General features: G+C 40.5%; 1 protein-coding gene across 4 annotated transcripts in view; it reads left to right on the top strand.

Annotated features, from left to right (window-relative positions):
* Positions 1-1,643: 1,643 nt before the first annotated feature.
* LOC120515805 (cyclic nucleotide-binding domain-containing protein 2-like) overlaps positions 1,644-22,747 on the top strand; it is a 45,956-nt gene continuing 24,852 nt past the window's right edge. For 3 of the 4 annotated variants that reach the window (XM_039737123.1, XM_039737122.1, XM_039737125.1), the window contains exons 1-7: positions 1,644-1,676; positions 1,795-1,833; positions 9,578-9,718; positions 19,383-19,460; positions 19,560-19,723; positions 20,436-20,592; positions 20,965-21,116. In XM_039737123.1, coding sequence (XP_039593057.1) covers positions 1,668-1,676; positions 1,795-1,833; positions 9,578-9,718; positions 19,383-19,460; positions 19,560-19,723; positions 20,436-20,592; positions 20,965-21,116 — 740 coding nt within the window. In that variant the 5' untranslated portion in view covers positions 1,644-1,667. Of the gene's footprint in view, positions 1,677-1,794; positions 1,834-9,536; positions 9,719-19,382; positions 19,461-19,559; positions 19,724-20,435; positions 20,593-20,964; positions 21,117-22,747 lie in introns of those variants that run through there. The other variant, XM_039737124.1, reaches the window with a different exon arrangement.

Below are 22,747 nucleotides of genomic sequence, written 5' to 3'. Positions count from 1 at the left end.
GGGTATTTTGCTAGTATTGATATAATATAAAAAGGTGATACCCCTCTCTTAGTGATACGGCGGTAAGAAATCACATAGGAGGAATAACTTAGTTTTCTTTAATAACAGACGAAGGAAGCCATGACAAGACTTTTGGGAGTGAGAGCCCAATGTGTAGAGTCTGCCATTTTCGTTGCTGCATTGGAAGTATTTTCCGGATCGGATGAAGGTAACTCCCATCCGTCTGTCAGCTTCTAAGGTGTACCGGGCAATGTTCAGAGGTTTTATACCCTTTCTTCATGTGCAGGCCCCCACTTAGGTTAATAATACATTTCCAAACAAGGTAAAGTGAGGATACAATTTCATGCTGAGTTTGACACACAGAAATAGTGCACGTTGCCCATTTCGCAGTTGTTCCTGTCTTGTCTTCTAATGCTTGATTAGCAGTTCGAAATGATGAGCCCCTGTGCTAAATTTGGCTTTGTATTTGCTGTGCATGTGAGTGGAAAGAAAAGTAGATTTATAAAATATTTGTACAGAGCACAATGACATATTAAACTTATGTTACAGTCTCCCCCTGCCATTCCTCAGGCTCTCCTGCAGTGGTTGGTCACCCCCAAGTCACTCAGCAGGAGCAACCCTCAGTCCTCTCTTGAGCGGCGGCCATACACTCCTCTCCTGGGAATCTCTTCTTGGCTGCCTGCCTTCACTTCTCCTCGCCCTCCAGCCGCTTTATCCTGTGCTTACAAATACACACCACCAGACCTGCCTCATACAACTCACCGGGGGACAGAGGCAGCCCATCGACATGACGCAAGACCACAACCCTGGGCAATGGACATTAACAGTGCACTCTTAAAAATAAAGGTGCCAGAGTGGTTCTTCAGACCAATGCCATTGGGGAACCATTTTTGGTTCCCAAAAGACCCATCCATATGAAGGCTATAGAAAGAACTTTTATTTATTTACTAGCCATGTGCGCCCAACTACGTTGCGTGTGTTAAAGTTGTCTGTGAAGGGCTGCCAGTCATGGGGAGCTCCATCTGAAGAGTTGCTTATAGTGCTGTATCTGTGCCCCCATTTCTTAGCAGCTACTTTTATGGCCCGCCTCCTCAGTTAGCCCCACCTGCATTCTTATACGTGTCTTATATATCTTATAATTTGTATATTACCTGTAAACTTGATATAGCACTCTGAACCAGGTCAGTAAAGAGTATTACACAAAAATAAACTGACCACAGACTACAGCTATCTTTCTCTCTGACGTAGTTCCATTCACGCCACTCTATCTTCCCTTTTGTTTGTTTTATCAAGTACCTTTTCTGTCTGTCACAAAATGAACGTGTTGAACTACCTCAAGATAATGTATGTTTAAGGTGTGATGATAACATGATTGTAGTGTTTGCATTTGAGTTGCAAGTGCTATGTTATGAACTACATGAATCAAAGAGCGGCTGATCAGTACGTCGGTGTGAAGTTGTTTTCAAATGATGACTACTACACCTTATCAGTCCTCACCGCTCGCACGTACTTCTCGAGTGATCCAGCAGACAGCTGCACCTCCTTCGGCCGCACACACCCACCCACACGCGGCTCTTTGCGGATAAACGCCAGCTCGCTCGCTCCGTTTAATCACTAACCTGTTGCTACAAACACTCATTCCAGAGCAGCGCATCTCCCAGGACCGAATGGCTGAGGTCCGTTTGATTCCAGACTAATGTCTCTTTTTGATTCTTCCAATTACTGACCGTCTTTTTCTTTCTTAATAATTTCTTCTTATTCTCCTTTAATTATTTATATTTTTATTTATTACAGAACGACGCGGAGCAAAGCAAAGCCGGTGAAGATGGAAAGGTAGCATGGGGTCTAATTGGAGGGAGGGAGTCTCTGCCTCAAGTATGAAGGTTCCGGCGACAGCAATGAAAAGAATGTAATAGAAGAAGTGTTGGTATTTGGGGGTATTTTATGCCGAGCATCGTTCACTTTTCATTCCGTTTCATACAGCGCCTTTCACAGTAAACAAAGTTGTAACTGCCATGTCGCAGCTGTACCCGGATGACCGCTGCGCTTTATAAAGCCATCAAGAATAATACCGCACAACAAAGTAAAAAAAGACGGCTAATAATAGACTTGGAAATGTCTTTGGTATGTGTTTGAATTGTATGGTAATATAAGAACAATCTCAGATGACAAAGCACCAGTAAAATAAAAACACGTTAAGTGCATTTTTTTTTTTGGTGATGGAAGGATCGCTGCAGTGAACAATGCATAGGATATTAAGATTACATAAAAAACCAAGCTTACAAAAAATATATATTTTTGACATAATAACACTTGTTTTGAACTTCAGAGCCATCGATTTAGAAATGAATTGACGGAGGAGAATCTATAAAAAAGGGGTGGTGAAACGGATTCATGCATAATTTTAAGCTGTGATTCCTCAGTTCACCATGATATATATGTTTGATATTGTTGTCTGTGAAAGGCACTATATAATATAAACATTGGGTATCGTTTCACGGCAGAACGCTTCACCTAATGTGTCAGAAGGTCGACACATAGCACGGACCGATTAGCGCAATTTTTAATCTTGCCTGCACTTTATGTCATTGGTGTCTGATGGTCCTGCCAGAGATATCCGCTCCTTGGTACAGCGACACGAGCAAACCATCTTTCTCCATTCCTTCGCCATTTAGGAGCTCAGTCGGGAAGGCAGTCCCACGACATAAACCAGCACTTGAACGCGTTGCCGAAGAAAGCGAGTTTTTAAAATAGATGCGTGTTGATTTGTGCTGAAAGTGATGTGTCCCGAGTGCCATTTTTAGTTGCCTCCTTACCTGCACGCGTTCTTTTTAATATGGCTAGGACTCGTCGGGTGGTCAGAACCGACATCGGCAGTCCTGGATACAAGGCAAAAAAGAGACAGGCCTGGACAGGGAACTGATCCATCCCACGGCAAACTGAAGCGCAAGCAGTCAATTTGGAATTGCCTAAGCAGCACCTCTTTGGTAACGAGAGAGTAAAATCTCCGTACCCGAAGGTGACGCATGCGTACACTTGAGATACCGGCACACTCATCACGGAGAATGATTGGGTACGGAATTTGAACACTGAAGGTTAGACGTGAGGCACGACATTTAGCGTACTAATTACACCTGTCTGCAAAAAACAAATAAATATAAAAAAGGTTTTTGGCCCCAGTGAAACTTTTATATGTTCTTTATAAATCTGAGAGTGCCGAATCTAAATCTGGCAAAAGAACTGCTCCGTCACATCCCGTTTTTGAGAAATGAACGTTTAAAATGAAGATATATTCCAGGCACACTTGTGTGACACAGGTTAAGGGGCAACATCTACAGTATGATTACCACAGTTATTACTTCCAAAAAAACACAGACCAGCAAATTCGATAGATAGATAGATAGATAGATAGATAGACAGATACTTTATTAATCCCAAGGGGAAATTCACATACTCCAGCAGCAGCATACTGATAAAAAGCAATATTAAATTAAAGAGTGATAACAATGAAGGTAAAACAGACAATAACTTTGTATAATGTTAACGTTTACCCCCCGGGTGGAATTGAAGAGTCGCATAGTGTGGGGTCTCCTCAGTCTGTCAGTGGAGCAGGACGGTGACAGCAGTCTGTTGCTGAAGCTGCTCCTCTGTCTGGAGATGATCCTGTTCAGTGGATGCAATGGATTCTCCAATATTGACTGGAGCCTGCTCAACACCCGTCGCTTCTATCTACACAGTGGATTCAGACTTTTGGACTCTCTCACTTTCTGCATACTTTATTATGTTGTAGATTTAATTTTAAATTGATAAATTTGCATTTATTGCCAATCAGTATACACTCAATAACCAATAACGAGAAAGTAAAAACTGGTTTTCAGAAAGCATTGCAAATTTATAAAAAAAAAATCATATGCTAAAAGCTCTCATTCACTGAAGCATTCAGTCTGTTTGCTGTGTCACTCCAAATTGGGGTCCAGTACAACCTGTTTGCTTTAATTCTCATTGAGATGAGTCTAGAACTTGCTTGGAGTCCACCTGTGGCAATAAGAATTATTGGACATTGTCTTTGGAGACAAAGTCAGAGAGGCGAGATTGCGTTGGTTTGGACATGTGCAGAGGAGAGATGCTGAGTATGTTGGGAAAAGGATACCAAGGATAGAACTGCCAGGCAAGAGGAAAAAAGGAAGGCCTTAGAGAAGGTTTATGGATGTGGTGAGAGAGGACATGCAGGTGATGGGTGTGACAGTACAAGATGACGAGGACAGGAAGATATGGAAAAAGATGATCTGCTGTGGCAACCCCTAACAGGAGCAGACAAAAGAAGAATAAGGTTTAGAAAGACACACACAATTCACACTCTATGAGCACTATGTAGACCTCTGTAATAAAATTTTGATGAGGCATATAGCTCAGGCAAGGGTGTTCACCCATTTCTAAATCATTGAGTGTTCCCAGGAGCACAATGGCTCCAATAATTGTGAAATGGAAGGAGTTTGGAGCTACACTCTCAATAATACTGATTCTGTACTGGCATTTTATGGTTCTTTGCTGTGTTTTGTGGTTCCTACAATTATTACTTGACAAAGCACCATTTCATTCTGGGAATGGTTCTCTGAAATTGAAATTAGTTCGTTGTGCTTGAAAAACTTCCAAATGTGTAGGAAAAAAAGAAATCTTTAATGTATGGTAGGCTACCTAGCAGGACACTAACAGATTGAGAAAACCTGGATTTAGCCTGTGTTGTTGTGTGCAGTGAGAGTCCTTTTAAAGTCAGGACCTATTGGTATTTCTCAAATCTGTTACCATCTATGTGTGGTTATTCACTGTATGGAGCCTGTTATGGATCTCAATAAATGAAGGTTATTTTTGGAAACTTCATGCAAATGGGTCTTGTGAGAACCAAAAATGGTTCCCCAATGCATTGCTCCGAAGGACCACCTTTATTTGTAAGAGTGTACCAGGACATTTCTTCAGAGTTGGTCATCTACCCAAAATGAGTAACTGGGCAAGAAGAGCATTGGTCAGGTAGGTGACCAAGACCTAATGATAACTCAGAGCTTAAGATTTAGTCAGGAACTCACACCAGCCATTCTATACATTTTTAATATTCAAGACTTTAGATACTGGAGACAGATTTGTGCTTCTGTGAATTGTTGACTGAGAGCCAGGAAGTTCTTTTATCTGTTAAAACCAAAGTAGGTGAAAGATGGAGTTCAGTGTGAGGAGTTTTCTTATAAACAGGTCCTGGCAGACATTTACATTTATTCACTTAGCAGACACTTTCATCCAAAGCAACTAAAAAAGGTAAGATGGCATCATTTCAGGGAACAGGTGAAGAGCTTAGAGCAAAATGGAAGCTAGCTACACTTCCATAGTTACAAAAAATGCATAAAGTGCATCAGTTAGACAGAAATTCACCAAATAAGAGAGTCTTCTTAAACACATTGAGGGGCTCAGAAGTTCAAACAGAGGTGGGCAGCTTGTTCCACCAGCTAGGAGCTACACATAAAAAAGTCCAGATTGAGGTTTGATGTGATGCTGAGGTGACATCACCAGACACCATTCATCAGTAGATTGGAGTGCCAGAGAAGGAGCAGAGGACCTCATGAGTATGTATTGTAAAAGATAGCCCAGCCACAGACAGACACGACACAAATGTCCACAACACACATGTTTATTTACACTTATTTACAATTCGGTTCCACCAACTCACTCACGACTTTTCAGTTCGTTTTCCTCTCTTCTGCCACCTTCACTCCTCTCTCGCAAACTCCATCTTCCTCCTCCCATCTGCAGCTCCTGGAGTGGTGACTGTCAGCCTCTTTTATAGTCCACCTGGAAGTGCTGAAGGTGCTCATGGACCTACCTCCAGCTACATCTCCGGGTGTGGCTGCGTCCCCACCCAGACGGGCTCGTTAGGCCGTGTAGCTCCCCCGGGCGGTAGCCACAGAGCCCGACAGGAATGAGCTCCGGTGTTCCAAACAGGCAACAAGTGTTCTGGGGACATAGTGTGCATTCCATGACTGCTCCCCTGGATTCAGTGTCAAAGGGGTGTCCCGACCAAGCATGGGACCTGGCCATCTGCCACAGAATATATACATGTAGGAGCTCAGCCATTGACTACATGATTGTCAAGCATCAAGGATTTGAAATGAATATGTGCTGTTACAGGGAGCCAATGCAGCAATCTGAAAAGAGAAGTGACACGTGCCCGTCTCAGCTGGTGGAGTACCAGATGTGCTGCTGCTTTTGGCTTGGTAGTACATGCTGGTTCTTCTGCTAACAGAGAGCTACAATAGTTCAGATGCGATGGGAACCAAAGCCTGGACCACGAGTTGTGCTGCATACTTCATCAGATATGATCTGCACTTGTGGATGTTATATGTTGGCAGAGTTCAAACATTAGAAGTTTTACACATTTTGAACATTCAAAATATGCAGAGCATCTTAGAAGATTAGATTTTTTTTTTGATGAGAACAAACCACTGAGCCCAATAAATCTCAACAATCCTTTCCACAAAATTTTACAAAATTAAAATCAAGCTGAATTTTAAAGGTTCCTAAAGTCTACCATACTACTTGGTCATTTATTCCATGTGTCTATGCCTCTCTCAGTGAAGAAGATCATTTATGTGAACTCTAATTAACAAGTTTCTAACCGCGTCCCTGTGTCCTTGGTGAACTCAGTCACAGTCTCGATCCACTGGAATAATTCCTTTCATAATTTAAAATGCTTCAATCATGTCACCTATTAATGCAGAGACAGCTGATCACATTCTTGGGGGGCTGCAGGTTTTTGTTCCAACCAGTATCCTAATTAGAAGACAGACTTAGCTGATAATGAGATGTGGTATTTAACTATACTGCATATTTGTGCTTACATTCACGCTAGACAAATTTCAGTTATGTTGAATATCATGGATCCTCACTCACTGTTGTGGAGGGCCACAGTTTTCACCTCAAACAATTTCTTAATTAGAAATAATTTATTTGCTGCTAAAGCAAAATGTTTTTCAGGTTTAACATTAGGTAACCCAATTATTACAATTCAGCAGCTTTAACTGCCTATTTCAGTTTTACGCAGCTGCATTTAGGTTTTACTTGTTTTGTGTTTTCTTAATTAGACATTAGTTATTAATGAGGTGTAAAAGATAAAGGAAACCTCAAGTATGCAGCTAACTTGCTTCCATTTACAATGGTGAATGTGCATCATGAAGTATCTGTGTTAATAAAATGTCTATAACTAAATGAGAGAAAAACTGGAAGATTGTGAAGTGTAAGTTCCATCCCATAAAACATAAAATAATGTTTACAGAAAAGGAAATTCAACAATATAATTTAAATATGTCTTGTCCGAATGGAAGTGCTTACAAACAATATAGTTGAATGTCAAGTTTCGTTATCAGCAAAGATTGTCTTCTACTTAGAAATCTAATTGTAAAGAAAACCTGCAGCTACGGTAGCCCACCAGGACCTTGAGTGATAGTTCCCATCTTCATCAATTCCTTTAATCTTTTCTCATAGCTCAAACCTTTTTTTTACCAGCATCAGTTTAGTTGATGTCCTCTGGACTATTCTAGCCCTTCTAGATCTTTTTTTTGTAGCCTGGAGACCAAAACAGCACACAGTACTCCAGGTGAGTCCTAACCATTGTGTTATATAACTTAAGTATAACCTCCTGTGGCTTGAACTCCATATGATAGCATTATATCAGTGATTGATGGTTAGTCTGTCTCATCATATCCACCTTTATTAGATAATGGGTGCATTGGGCAGATCAGGGCATTTAAGAAGAGATAGTGGAGTAATCCATCTATCATCACTATCCACTTTTTTGAAATTCAGAGGTGCATGAACTCAAGCCTACCTTGGTAACATCTGGGACAAGACAGAAATCAGCTCTCGATGAGGAACCAGTCCATAGATGGCTATTTTCCCTATAACATACTTATAGCCTGCTTTCGATTCACTCTTATGAAACAGAGAAACAAGAAGTAGAATTTAGACTGGAAACCACAAATCCCACTCTTAGAGTTTGGTGGCCTTCAGCTGATTGGCGTGCAAGTCCTATGCATTTAGTTCTATTGAGTACAACCTGTGGTGAGCACAAAATACAAGAATATGAGAAACAAAAATAAAGGATGTGGTTGGAGGACAGTCAGGAGTCAAAACTGGGAAAACAGTCAAGAACAGGCAACCAAAACCAGAAGGGCAAAAGGAACACACAAATCTGCCACTAGGGTCTCTTTGAAAATAAAGCTAACTATTGCTAAGAAGCTTTGAAAGTTTGCTGTATCCACTGCGGCAAAATGCACAGTATGATCACCACCATTATTATATTGTTAATTTCCACAAGTGAATCTTGTGATGACTCCAAACAGAATTGCATAAATAAAAAAGACAAATAGATAGTATTGAAATTTAACTTTCTCAGATCTATTTTATATGTAAAATATATGCCAGAATTAGAATTCTCATATTTCAAAACCCAATAATACACAAAAACATATGTATAAAAACATGTAATATTACAAGTTCTATCTGGTGCGTGGGTGTAGTGTAAGCTGTGGCCACGAGGGGGCGATGACGTGTGTTTTAATGGGTTTTTTGTTTTATGTTAATTTCCGGTTTGTTTTGATCCTGTGAGTGTGTTTCTTTTTGTTCATGTTTCCCTAAGTTTTGTCATGTTTATGTGTGCATGTCTTTGTTTCCTTCTAAAGTCTTTTTTTGCCTATTATGTCCCACCCCATTTTTGTCTTTGCTTGCTCGTATCTGTGTGTGTTATTTACAGTTTCAGTGTTATGTCTCAGTCAGGGGATGCAAATTAATTTTTTATGACACCTTTTTTTAATAAATATTAATTTTATTATGTATACTGTATATATATATAGTATTGATTGTGTTCATCTTTCAATAAAGTGGTCATGTTTATTGTATGTTGTGGGTGGTCCCCCAAGATGTGAGGCCATCTGCCAATCTCAATTGCCTTCCAGCTATAAACTAGGAGGGACCCCAACAGTTCTTGTTGATTTGGTTCAAATGCACTAAGGTGTTTTATAGTTTGTTTTCTACTGTAGTTTATGATTTATTGGATTGTCTTGACCTCATTGCTCTTTCTTCTGACGACTGTATTGGTACTTTGTTTGCTTTTGGATTTGGCCTTAATAGGCACTGTATGCCTTTTGTGCTCTTTGGAGCTCCATAGCATTACAGAAAATTGTTTTGTGAAGAATAACTATTTTTATATATAAAAATTCTGTGTTTACTAGCCAGGTTAGACAGTTTAATCTTTAATGGGCATTTTTGGGACTGTGTGCTTTGGAACTGCTTAGTGCTGGGACTCTCAGTTCATGGCATTTAGGTGTCCTGTTGGTTTCTGTTAATGTTCACTCACATGTGTATTGTCACTTGTGGCTTTATGTTCATGACTGCTCTTGTCACTCCATCTTGTTTGTTCTGTGTCTCGGCTCATGCCATCTTATCACATTTATGTATTTTTATTCAAACCACGAATGGCTGTCTGTAGTAAGAAGATCTGAGAAGAATGTCACTAACTGAACTCTATTCTCACTTGCAGCACTTACTAGCAATAGCAAGGAAGGTGTCCCTCCTCTCCATGGTTATCCGAACCCTCACCAGTATTGCTAAAGAGTCCCTGGGGTTCAGCTACTGGGCAGATTTGGGGCCTGGACTGCACCCTGAATACCAGGATGAACAGGTAGGTAAGTCTGGGCACCCGGAGAGGTGGTCAGGACGTGGTCTCTTATTATTCTTCTTGATGGCAGAAAGGACCACAGTAAACGTCACTATGTCAGGTGGAATGCAACATAAAGATCAAATATTTTTACTGCATAACTTTTAATAATTATTCAGTTCTTTTAGGTTTAGATTTATAAAGTAGCCAGAAAGGAAGGAATTAAGTGATCATTAACAAAATGGTTACCATTAAAAGAAAGTAATGTGAATTATGTTCAGTTAGCAACAACTATAAAGGAGGGAGCGATTCTACATTTACTTGCAGTTTTGAAACTTAAGCACACTTAATATCAGATACTTTAATACTTTTACCTGAGTAGTTTTCTCACGGGTAAATTTTACTTTTACTTGAGTCACTTTCTGGAAAAGTATCTCTACTTTTACTCAAGTACAGGTTATATAACCCTTGATTTTGACAGTCTTCTTGACCTGCAGTTTTGACAGTTAAACCACTTTGTAGGATAAGACACTTTATAAAGTATGCAAACTCAGTTTGCTATTTAGTCATTTTTAGTTTAATTAGTTTGACTAATTAGTTTGACTCCAGCTTGACTCTGGGCTATCATAACTGCTGTTGTTGGAGCTCATACGCTTGACTGGTGAATCTGCCATAAGGCGACATGATCAATACTTTTCTCTAAACTTGATTGTACAACCTAAACATTTACTGGCACTAATGTTCTATTCACTGCTTATACTGTACCTATATCCAGTTAAAGTCACAAAACACACAACTGCTTAAGGATATGTTCAAATATATGAACTATTATTCATAAATATATAAATACATACACATCAATAACACCCACATTCACAATTATAAATTTTATACTGTATGTATAGATAATATATATATATATTATATACAGTATATATATATATATACATATTGTGGAACTTGGCCCGGACATAGACAGACAGACAACGGTTTGTCACCCAGCACACACATGTTTATTATATACAATATTTACAGTTTATATAAGTCCGTGCACAAACCCAGTGCCTCCAGCAACGATCCCCCAAAGTCCAGGCCTCTCTTCCCAGTGCCTGCCTTCCGGCCGCCTCCACTTCTCTCTCTCCAGTCTCCCGTCTCCTTCCACCCGACTCTTGACTCCAAATGAAGGGAGGCAGCCCCTTTTATAGCAGCCCGGATGGGCTCCAGCTGCTCCCCGACACTCCTCCGCGGACATTCCCCTGTGTGGCAGAAGTGCCGGCTGCACACTCGGATGCCCTCCGGGTGTCCCCAGTCTTCTTCCCCCCAGCACTTCCTGGTGTGGCAGAAGTGCTGAGGTCCAGGACTATTCAGGGACCGGTGCGCCCCCTGGCGGTGACCACGGGCCCCTACAGGGTTGAGCTTCCATGCTCTGCACCCGTGGCCCCCTTGTGCAACCAGGGCGGTCGCCCCTTCGTGGTCTGGAGGAGGCGCAAGCCCTCCTCCGGTCCTCCTGGGGGTCCCGGCTGGGTACCACCCCCAGCCGTGTGCCACAATATATACACATACACACACATATACAAACATATATCAACAACACATACACAGTTATATATACTTGGAATTTGGAAATATTAAAGTACTTGAAGTAAATTATATTTATTACATGAAAACAATGTCCATGTTTGAAAGCTCAATTAAAAATAAGTAAATAAATCCAATTTTTCACTAATGCTGGAAAAAAGAAAAAATTAAATGGAAAGGGTACAAAAAATAAAACATTGCTGGCCTGGTTGACACTTGTGTGTCACGCAGCCAAAACAATCGGCTCCTCCACCCCTGTTGAACACACAGGCAACTGCACTCTACCGTCCAAATTGGAGATAAGATGAACCATACGGCCAGCTTGTGTTAATGACATTCTCAGCTCCAGTTGACATTCAGCTGCAGGTAAGTTTGACGTGGTTTGACCAGCCTCCAAGAGAAAGCACTTGCACTCTTCACTGTGTTGGCTCACTCAGTACAGTCCTTGGAAACAGACATGACACCCTGTAGTGTATAAAACTAGTTAGCTTTACGTTGGAATTCGCTACTTACTAAATCAATGATGAGTCTGTGGTTGAAGATCACAACAAAAATAACCAAATTCACTCTCCTGTAACTTGACTTTAGTTATCTGGTTGACAACTTAACCATTCCTCACATAGCTTCTACATGCCTGTGCTACCCATCTAGAAACTTGTTTTCTTTTCTACGTCCCTTTCCTTGTATCTGCCTCCTTTTCTCCTTCCCATATGCCTCTCCTCTACAACATTTGACCTGCTCTATCATTACCTGCCTTCCAGATAACTTAAATACATTAAATTAAATAAAAACTTTTACTTTTAACCTTGGAACATTTTAAATACTGTTACATAACATTTTTTCAAAATTCATAAGAATATAAACTATTAATTTGCATTTACAATTAGGTTGTTGTACCGTGTTAGCCATTATGAATGTAGAGAAAAGCCAAGCAAAATGACACCTTTATTGGCTAACTAAGAAGATTACAATATGCAAGCTTTGAGGCAACTCAGGCCCCTTCTTCAGGCAAGATGTAATACAGAAACTGAAGTTCCTGAGTTTATATCCACACACTAGGACAAGAAACAACAATGGTAAATTTTGAATGAAAACTCTTAAATGTAAAAAATTAATAGGTTCATTCAGGCTAAGATTAATTTAACAGGAGATAGAAGAACAATGTATGGTCAAGATCTTTAGATAAGATAACTGTCCAATAAAGTCCTTTGAAGTTTGTGAAGTTTTTCAAAACAATGCAGATCTGTAGTCAGGTTGTCTGTGTCAGTCTGAGAGATGCAAACAGTCTTCATATCTGGCTATAAAACTCTTGTCTCTGTTCAAGCCATGCTGTAATGTATTAAATTTTAACATGAGCTTAACTTCCCATTCTTTTCTCTCTTGCTGCGTTTTGAAGTTGCCCATAAGCACTGTGACTTTAAAGTCCCTCTCACAGTGTCCATGGCTGTTAAAGTGGGCCGCTACAGGAACATCTGTGTTGCCATGTTTAATGTGGAATCTGTGTAAATTCATTCTCTGGCGGAGTGTTTGTCCAGTTTCTCCCACATAGAGTGTAGTGTCAGGACATTTCATGCAGAGAATTAGGTAGACAACATTCGATGATCTGCAGGAAAATGATCCCTTTATGTGATGTTCAAGTCGGAGTTTGGTATAATTATACGGTCTGTATTGTAGATGTGGGCACACGTTTTACATCTTTTCTGTAGGCAGGAGATGTGCCATTTTCTGTTGGTTTATTTAGGGAGCTTGGACAATTAGTTGCTGAAGGTTTGGTGGTTGTCTGTATGCCAGGAGAGGAGGTTCAGGAAATACATTTTTTAGTGTTAGGTCGTTGTTTAGTATTGGCTGAAGTTCCTTTATAGTTTTTCAAGTGTTTCAAGATGTGGGTTGTAGGTGACAACAAGGGGAATGCGGTTCTTGTTGTCTTTGTTTTATATTCCAGAAGGTTCTCTCTGGGTATGGCAGTAGCTCTTCGTATTTGAGTGTCTGTTGTTTTGGGGTATAACCTTGTTTGATGAATTCTTGTCTGAGCTCCTGCAGTTGTTGATCCCGGTCTGTCGGGTCTGAGCAAATACGATTGTACCGTATTGCTTGGCTAAAAATAATGGAGCCTTATATGTTTGGGGTGAAAGCTATCACTTCTTAGGTAGGTCCGTCTGTCTGTTGGTTTGTGAAAAACAGAAGTTACAAGGGTGTTGTTTTTCAGTTGAACTGTGGTGTCAAGGAAGCTGACTTCTGTTTCTGAGTAATTCAGCTTCAGCTTTATGTTGGGGTGAAAAGAATTGTATTCATTATGAAAATGGAGGAGGTCCTTCTCACTGGCAGTCCAGATTATGAAGATGTCATCTATGTAACGGAGATATAACATTGGTTTTAAGATGCACATTGACAAGAAATCTTCCTCCAATTTTGCCATAAATAGGTTTGCATAGTGAGGTGCAAACCGACAGCCCATTGCAGTCCCCATTTGTTGCAAGTAGCAATCTTGTCCAAAAGAGAATAGATTATGTGTCAGAGTGAATTTTATCATTTCTATTACTGACTTTGTGGGTAAATCATGTTGTCCGAGGTACGTTTCACATGCCAGTATGCCATCATCATGGGGGATGTTTGTATACAGGGCCTCAACATCCATTGTGGCCAGTAAGGTTCCCTCAGGTAAGGGGCCCAAAGCAGACAGTTTTTTTTAGAAGTCAGTGGTGTCCTGGATGTAGCTGGTTGTGTTTGGGCGAGAGGTTTAAGAATGTGTTCCACCCAACCTGAAACCTTTTCTGTCAGGGAGCCAATTCCTGAGATGATGGGCCTTCCTGGGTTCCCTTCTTTGTGGATTTTAGGAAGCATGTAGAAGTAACCCATTTTGGGGTTCTCAGGAATTAAACTGTTTACCTGATCCCTGATGTCAAGAGGAAAGCTACTTACTATCTTTTTTAGTTCCTTTTTGTAGAGATCTGTTGGGTCTTCTTGCAGTTTATAATAATGCATAGTATTGACAATTGTCTTTGTGCCTCCTGTATATAGTCTGATGTGTTCATGATGACTAAAGCACCCCCTTTGTCTGCTGGTTTGATAATGATTTCTGTATTATCTCTTAGTGAATGTATGGCTCTCCGCTCTTCCCCAGTGATGTTTTCTATCTGATTTTGCTGCCTGTTTAAGATCCCTGTTTTACTCTCTGTCGGAAGCAGTCTATATAATTATCCAGTGAGGGGTTTCTGCCAGCTTCTGGTGTCCATGTGGATTTACTGGTGGGGTTGTTGTAACTGCTTGTTGTTGGTTCCTGTGTGTTACCGTTCTCTTTGTTGTGGAAAAATTCTTTTAGTCTGAGTTTTCTGAAGAATTCTTCCATATCACTGCAGAGTCTGATGTTATCAATGGGCTTTGCAGGACAATATGAGAGTCCCTTTGTGAGTACTGAAATCTCTGCTTCATTTGGTGTGTATGAGGAGAGATTAACAATGCAGGTCTGTTGCTCTTTGTTTTTTGTTATTAAGTGTCCAGCTTTCTCTCGTAATCTATGTAGCTTTTTCTTTTTGTTGACAATAAGGAGTTTCTGGAGTCTTTTGTAATAGCGATGGAGTTCCTTTACCATCTCCTGACTGTCATTTCCAAGGAGCAGGATGAGGTCTTGGATCTCTTTGCGTGTTCTTCTTGATGTTGTAGAAAATTTGGATTAAGTGGTTTCTTATCCTTGCAGATGTTCTAAAACAAAGTTGCTCTGCAAACCGAGTATTGTAAGTGTGTATGGTCGGATTCCTTATCATGATGCCTTTCGATAAGATTTTCCTTTTGCATTTCGTTAAGAAGAAGATGTCGCTGTCCATGTGTGCCAGTTTCTTCCACGGTCTTCAATTCCATGTAGTAGCGGTACATTTCGGTGTCTTGTATGTCTGTAGTACTAGGTTGTTGTACCGTGTTAGCCATTATGAATGTAGAGAAAAGCCAAGCAAAATGACACCTTTTATTGGCTAACTAAGAAGATTACAATATGCAAGCTTTCGAGGCAACTCAGGCCCCTTCTTCAGGCAAGATGTAATACAGAAACTGAAGTTCCCTGAGTTTATATCCACACACTAGGACAAGAAACAACAATGGTAAATTTTTGAATGAAAACTCTTAAATGTAAAAAATTAATAGGTTCATTCAGGCTAAGATTAATTTAACAGGAGATAGAAGAACAATGTATGGTCAAGATCTTTAGATAAGATAACTGTCCAATAAAGTCCTTTGAAGTTTGTGAAGTTTTTCAAAACAATGCAGATCTGTAGTCAGGTTGTCTGTGTCAGTCTGAGAGATGCAAACAGTCTTCATATCTGGCTATAAAACTCTTGTCTCTGTTCAAGCCATGCTGTAATGTATTAAATTTTAACATGAGCTTAACTTCCCATTCTTTTCTCTCTTGCTGCGTTTTGAAGTTGCCCATAAGCACTGTGACTTTAAAGTCCCTCTCACAGTGTCCATGGCTGTTAAAGTGGGCCGCTACAGGAACATCTGTGTTGCCATGTTTAATGTGGAATCTGTGTAAATTCATTCTCTGGCGGAGTGTTTGTCCAGTTTCTCCCACATAGAGTGTAGTGTCAGGACATTTCATGCAGAGAATTAGGTAGACAACATTCGATGATCTGCAGGAAAATGATCCCTTTATGTGATGTTCAAGTCGGGAGTTTGGTATAATTATACGGTCTGTATTGTAGATGTGGGCACACGTTTTACATCTTTTCTGTAGGCAGGAGATGTGCCATTTTCTGTTGGTTTATTTAGGGAGCTTCGGACAATTAGTTGCTGAAGGTTTGGTGGTTGTCTGTATGCCAGGAGAGGAGGTTCAGGAAATACATTTTTTAGTGTTAGGTCGTTGTTTAGTATTGGCTGAAGTTCCTTTATAGTTTTTCAAGTGTTTCAAGATGTGGGTTGTAGGTGACAACAAGGGGAATGCGGTTCTTGTTGTCTTTGTTTTTATATTCCAGAAGGTTCTCTCTGGGTATGGCAGTAGCTCTTCGTATTTGAGTGTCTGTTGTTTTGGGGGTATAACCTTGTTTGATGAATTCTTGTCTGAGCTCCTGCAGTTGTTGATCCCGGTCTGTCGGGTCTGAGCAAATCGATTGTACCGTATTGCTTGGCTAAAAATAATGGAGCGCTTATATGTTTGGGGTGAAAGCTATCACTTCTTAGGTAGGTCCGTCTGTCTGTTGGTTTGTGAAAACAGAAGTTACAAGGGTGTTGTTTTCAGTTGAACTGTGGTGTCAAGGAAGCTGACTTCTGTTTCTGAGTAATTCAGCTTCAGCTTTATGTTGGGGTGAAAAGAATTGTATTCATTATGAAAATGGAGGAGGTCCTTCTCACTGGCAGTCCAGATTATGAAGATGTCATCTATGTAACGGAGATATAACATTGGTTTTAAGATGCACATTGACAAGAAATCTTCCTCCAATTTTGCCATAAATAGGTTTGCATAGTGAGGTGCAAACCGACAGCCCATTGCAGTCCCCATTTGTTGCAAGTAGCAATCTTGTCCAAAAGAGAATAGATTATGTGTCAGAGTGAATTTTATCATTTCTATTACTGACTTTGTGGGTAAATCATGTTGTCCGAGGTACGTTTCACATGCCAGTATGCCATCATCATGGGGGATGTTTGTATACAGGGCCTCAACATCCATTGTGACCACTGACTTCTTAAAAACTGTCTGCTTTGGGCCCTTACCTGAGGGAACCTTACTGGCCACAATGGATGTTGAGGCCCTGTATACAAACATCCCCATGATGATGGCATACTGGCATGTGAAACGCACTCGGACAACATGATTTACCCACAAAGTCAGTAATAGAAATGATAAAATTCACTCTGACACATAATCTATTCTCTTTGGACAAGATTGCTACTTGCAACAAATGGGGACTGTAATGGGCTGTCGGTTTGCACCTCACTATGCAAACCTATTTATGGCAAAATTGGAGGAAGATTTCTTGTCAATGTGCATCTTAAAACCAATGTTATATCTCCGTTACATAGATGACATCTTCATAATCTGGACTGCCAGTGAGAAGGACCTCCTCCATTTTCATAATGAATACAATTCTTTTCACCCCAACATAAAGCTGAAGCTGAATTACTCAGAAACAGAAGTCAGCTTCCTTGACACCACAGTTCAACTGAAAAACAACACCCTTGTAACTTCTGTTTTTCACAAACCAACAGACAGACGGACCTACCTAAGAAGTGATAGCTTTCACCCCAAACATATAAGGCGCCATTATTTTAGCCAAGCAATACGGTACAATCAGATTTGCTCAGACCCGACAGACCGGGATCAACAACTGCAGGAGCTCAGACAAGAATTCATCAAACAAGGTTATACCCCCAAAACAACAGACACTCAAATACGAAGAGCTACTGCCATACCCAGAGAGAACCTTCTGGAATATAAAAACAAAGACAACAAGAACCGCATTCCCCTTGTTGTCACCTACAACCCACATCTTGAAACACTTGAAAAACTATAAAGGAACTCCAGCCAATACTAAACAACGACCTAACACTAAAAAATGTATTTCCTGAACCTCCTCTCCTGGCATACAGACAACCACCAAACCTTCAGCAACTAATTGTCCGAAGCTCCCTAAATAAACCAACAGAAAATGGCACATCTCCCTGCCTACAGAAAAGATGTAAAACGTGTGCCCACATCTACAATACAGACCGTATAATTATACCAAACTCCCGACTTGAACATCACATAAAGGGATCATTTTCCTGCAGATCATCGAATGTTGTCTACCTAATTCTCTGCATGAAATGTCCTGACACTACACTCTATGTGGGAGAAACTGGACAAACACTCCGCCAGAGAATGAATTTACACAGATTCCACATTAAACATGGCAACACAGATGTTCCTGTAGCGCCCACTTTAACAGCCATGGACACTGTGAGAGGGACTTTAAAGTCACAGTGCTTATGGGCAACTTCAAAACGCAGCAAGAGAGAAAAGAATGGGAAGTTAAGCTCATGTTAAAATTTAATACATTACAGCATGGCTTGAACAGAGACAAGAGTTTTATAGCCAGATATGAAGACTGTTTGCATCTCTCAGACTGACACAGACAACCTGACTACAGATCTGCATTGTTTTGAAAAACTTCACAAACTTCAAAGGACTTTATTGGACAGTTATCTTATCTAAAGATCTTGACCATACATTGTTCTTCTATCTCCTGTTAAATTAATCTTAGCCTGAATGAACCTATTAATTTTTTACATTTAAGAGTTTTCATTCAAAAATTTACCATTGTTGTTTCTTGTCCTAGTGTGTGGATATAAACTCAGGGAACTTCAGTTTCTGTATTACATCTTGCCTGAAGAAGGGGCCTGAGTTGCCTCAAAGCTTGCATATTGTAATCTTCTTAGTTAGCCAATAAAAGGTGTCATTTTGCTTGGCTTTTCTCTACATTTACAATTATAACAAGTACATTGCGATTATTACCTCATATCTCCATTTTTAAAGGGCTGCACCTCGTTAAAACCAGCGAGGTAGTCACTTCTGAGAAGAACCTCTGAGCTGGAGGTAGTTACGAGTGGCCATGGTACACAACTGATTGAAGTCCACAGTGACTAGGAATTCAGCTTATGGTGGATTTAGAAAATATTCTGACCCCTTCACTTTCTTCACATTTTGTGCTGTTGCAGTCTTGTGTTAAAATTAGTAAAATTCTGGGGTTTTTTGCATCATCAAGCAACAATCAACATATGAGAATGACAAAGCAAAAACAGGAATTTAGGATTTTGTCAACTTTATTAAAAGTAAAAAACTAAAATACTGTATACAACAGCCAAATGTGAAAAAATGAAGGGGTCTGAATACTTCCTGAATCCACTGTAAGTGAGGGCATCGATAATTGTGGAATCTGTGACTGTGAGATCTACATGTAGACTCATTCTGGAATGACAAGCTGCAGCTTACTGCACAGTTTCCTCAAAAGTTTGCTAAACTAACCAATCCTAGACGGCCCACCCCTCTTGTGAGTTATTATTGTCACTACATCACTTACACTTTAAAGGAAATCCACATTTGTTAGATGTACATTAATTTTAGATTTGAATTTTTTTTTAATTCCAGCCAGAGAAAACCAGAAAAAAGTCTCGCCGAGATCAGGCGCCCACTTTCGATGCCAGCACTTTCAAAAGCCAGTATGAGGTACTCGTAGTCTCCTGTCCATCTGACTTCCTCTTTTCCACCTGCCCTGTTCCTCCTCCCTGACATCAAATCTAAAAATGATCTTGCCATATTCCTCAGTTTCGTTTCCCTGCCCGGGCCATTCAGGTGGCTCTGTGGCCCCCTGAATGGAGAAGTGAAGAGGATGTAAAGCTCCTGAGGAGTACTTTGAGGGGGATGCCCAGTTTCCGCCGTTACTCCCAACACATGCAGTTCATGCTTGCCCGAGTCGTGCGTTATGAGAGGTAAGAAATGTGTGTGTGGTGGTGGTAATCTTTGTTTGCCCTTTTGGGTTCTTACAGGGTAGCCATCTCTCCATCTCTACTGTTCCTAGCTACTCTACTTATAGAACATTTGTGCCCTTATAACAAGAGTCTGAGTCCAAAGGCACTGGTGTACACTGGAGTGGGGGTGGCAGACATTCACTACCAATTCAAAGACAAGAGAAAGTGATGCACATTCAGTAATGACTTACAGTCTCTGCATGGCACATTTAGTAGAAATCTTAGTAGAAATCCAGATATTAACAATTAGTCTATACTAATGTCAGTCCTATTGATGTTAGGTCAGGTCAGGTCGGGGAGCATGCACTGGTACAGCATGTTGCTGCACCCATCATATAAAGAAACAGCTTGGGATCCTAGTTGGCAAACCAACAGGCAGACCTGCAGTCCAGTCCAGTTTGAGATGGGTGCACAAGCCATGGTACCAGAGATGCTGTTGTTACTCCTGTAACAGCTTTCATGTCCATTCTTGATCTCACGCATTGCCATTGGCACCCAAATTGCTGTGCAATTACTGTACATTCTTATTTAAATGCTATAAACTACATCATGTGTTATAAGTTCTGCCCTTCAACCCTTACCTTGCATGTCTGTGGTGGAGCCTGAGCAGACTGGCACACACCAGCCATGGGAAACCTTATTATCTTCTCCTTTATGTGTTGTACTTTTTCAGATTTGGACGGGGTAGAGTGATCGTCAGGAAGGGACACTGTGGGAACAGTTTCTACTTTGTGTTCTCCGGTCAAATCGCAGTGACCCAGGATCAAGATGGTAGCAGTGCTTTCCTGGACCCTGAGCCCATTCTCATGAGGAAGGGGGCAAGCTTTGGCGTGAGTGGGGAAGAAGACAAGAGGGGACAGTCATGGGGAAAGAGCTTTGAAGGTGGCACAGTGGAAACAGAGGCAAAATAAGGCTGATGAAGCAGTAGGATTAATGGTTGGATTGCTCTAATGGGTAAAAAATAAGAATTGAGTATGGGTGGAGACCAGGAGGGCGAACATTAGGATAAAGTGTTTATGAAAATAAGAATTGAAAACAGTAATTTGGATAAGAAAAAAAGGAGAAGAAGGAGCACCTGATGTGAAAAATGTTGAAGGTCTAGGGAAAGAGAGCTTTGGGACAAGTAAGGAGGACCCTTGTGACTTTGTAGAGGTCTTGGATGCATGGTGGACATGCAATTATTAGCTTATTCTTCTTTACAGGAGGTGGCACTGCTGAAGGGTTTGAGGAGGAATGCAACGATCGTCTGCATGGAAGAGACTGAGTTGCTAGTGGTGGATAAAGAAGACTTCTTCAGCCACCAGTTGGACCAGAAGTTGCACTCAGAATTTCTGCACCGATACAGCTTCTTCAGGTGGGTATGTCATTATGTTCCTTTAGTGGTATGACACAGAGGCCCCTGTTGCCTTTACTTCTCTGTGTGAGGACAACAGGGCATAGAAAAGTTGGAAAGACTTTAAACCTACAGGTGTCCCACGTGCTCTTGTCTCCATGAGTTTCATACATATTATGGTCTAAGAAAGTGAAGCTTGGAGTCTTCATCTTATAGGTAGATTTCAGTTCTGCATTTTATTTGCATTTGCACCAGTGAACAGGCAATAGATAAGTAAGTACCTGGAAAAAATGAAAAAGGACTTCTCCATCCAGCCATACTCTAACTTGCTTATCTAGTTCAGTAGGCCGGTCCAAGGCTGAAGCTCCTAAGTAGTTTTACATATAAAGGATAAGCTCATAGTTTTCAAGTCAAAGTTATTTCTTCATAATTATGGTATTTATATTAATTTTCCACATGAAATTGTACTCTACATTAAAATCATTTTCTAGTACATTTTTAAAAATACCTAGCCTATTCTGTTATTTTAAAATGGTGGTAATTGGACCAAGCCCATAATACCCATATCATGAGGTATTTCTAACTTGTGATCCAAAGCCCCTTCTGGCAGCATTGGGTCTAAGACAGAAGCCAGCTGTGGATGGCAATCCAGCCCATCACAGAGCACAACCACACTTTAGAGTGTTCAATCAACCTAACGTGTCATAAGGAATTGGAAAGAAAAATTGACTACCTAGGAAAAGTTCTCGCAAACACTGAGAAAATATGGAAACTCAGTGCAGACACTGACCAGGCGAGGTTTCAAAATCAAGACTTTGGAGCTGTGAAACATCAGCACTAACCACGGTCTAGCAGTGCTGCACACAAGCCATGAACATCTGGCCTGAGAATAATTTTGGAAAACATTGTTGTAAAATTAGCCAGTGCTTTAGAGGAGAGGTTATTTCTGCTGTCTTACAACTCCAGGGATCTGCTCTCCACTCCTAGGTTATTTGTTGCCCAGTGTTCCTTGTGGCTGTGTGGGCTTTCCTGTGACAACCCAAGTTGCTTCAAATACCAAAGACATGCATGAAGACATGAATTGTTCATTATGAGTGATGGAGGATATGTGTGTATGTGTAACTCATAATGGATTAGTATTTTATGCAGGATTGGTTCCTGTCTTGTACCTAATGCATCCAAGCAAGGCTACAGCTTCACACATCCCTTCACCACAAAAAAAAAAAAACCCAGCTTCAATGGATTGATGGAATTTGTGCAAAGTAAAAAAGCTTCAATAATTCACACAGGACAACAAAGATTTTGGTAGCTGAATTCTTTTGGGTGTATCTTACAGGTCCTGGCCTGCTGATCACAAACATGACCTTAATATTTTCCTATCATATACCATTTTATTGCAATCGGTTATTTTTATGATTTAATCTCATTTTGTATTTGACTTGTACATCTCAACAACCATAGTTTGAACATCTGTGGTGACTTAAAAGTAGTGACCCTGATACTGAGAATTCAGCTCTGATATCCCAAGTCCTGTTGATTCATTTGCGAATGGGACAGCCGTGCTAAAGAATCTCAATACATTAAACCAAACGGGCATCACCATAAAGGCAGAAGTGTGGCACCTAAATATCTTGTGTAACAAAAACCACATG

The sequence above is a fragment of the Polypterus senegalus genome, chromosome 15 (genome assembly GCF_016835505.1).
Source record: "Polypterus senegalus isolate Bchr_013 chromosome 15, ASM1683550v1, whole genome shotgun sequence".
Classification (NCBI taxonomy): domain Eukaryota; kingdom Metazoa; phylum Chordata; class Cladistia; order Polypteriformes; family Polypteridae; genus Polypterus; species Polypterus senegalus.
Note: the sequence above shows the minus strand (reverse complement) of the source record. Positions and strands in the feature narration are given on the sequence as shown.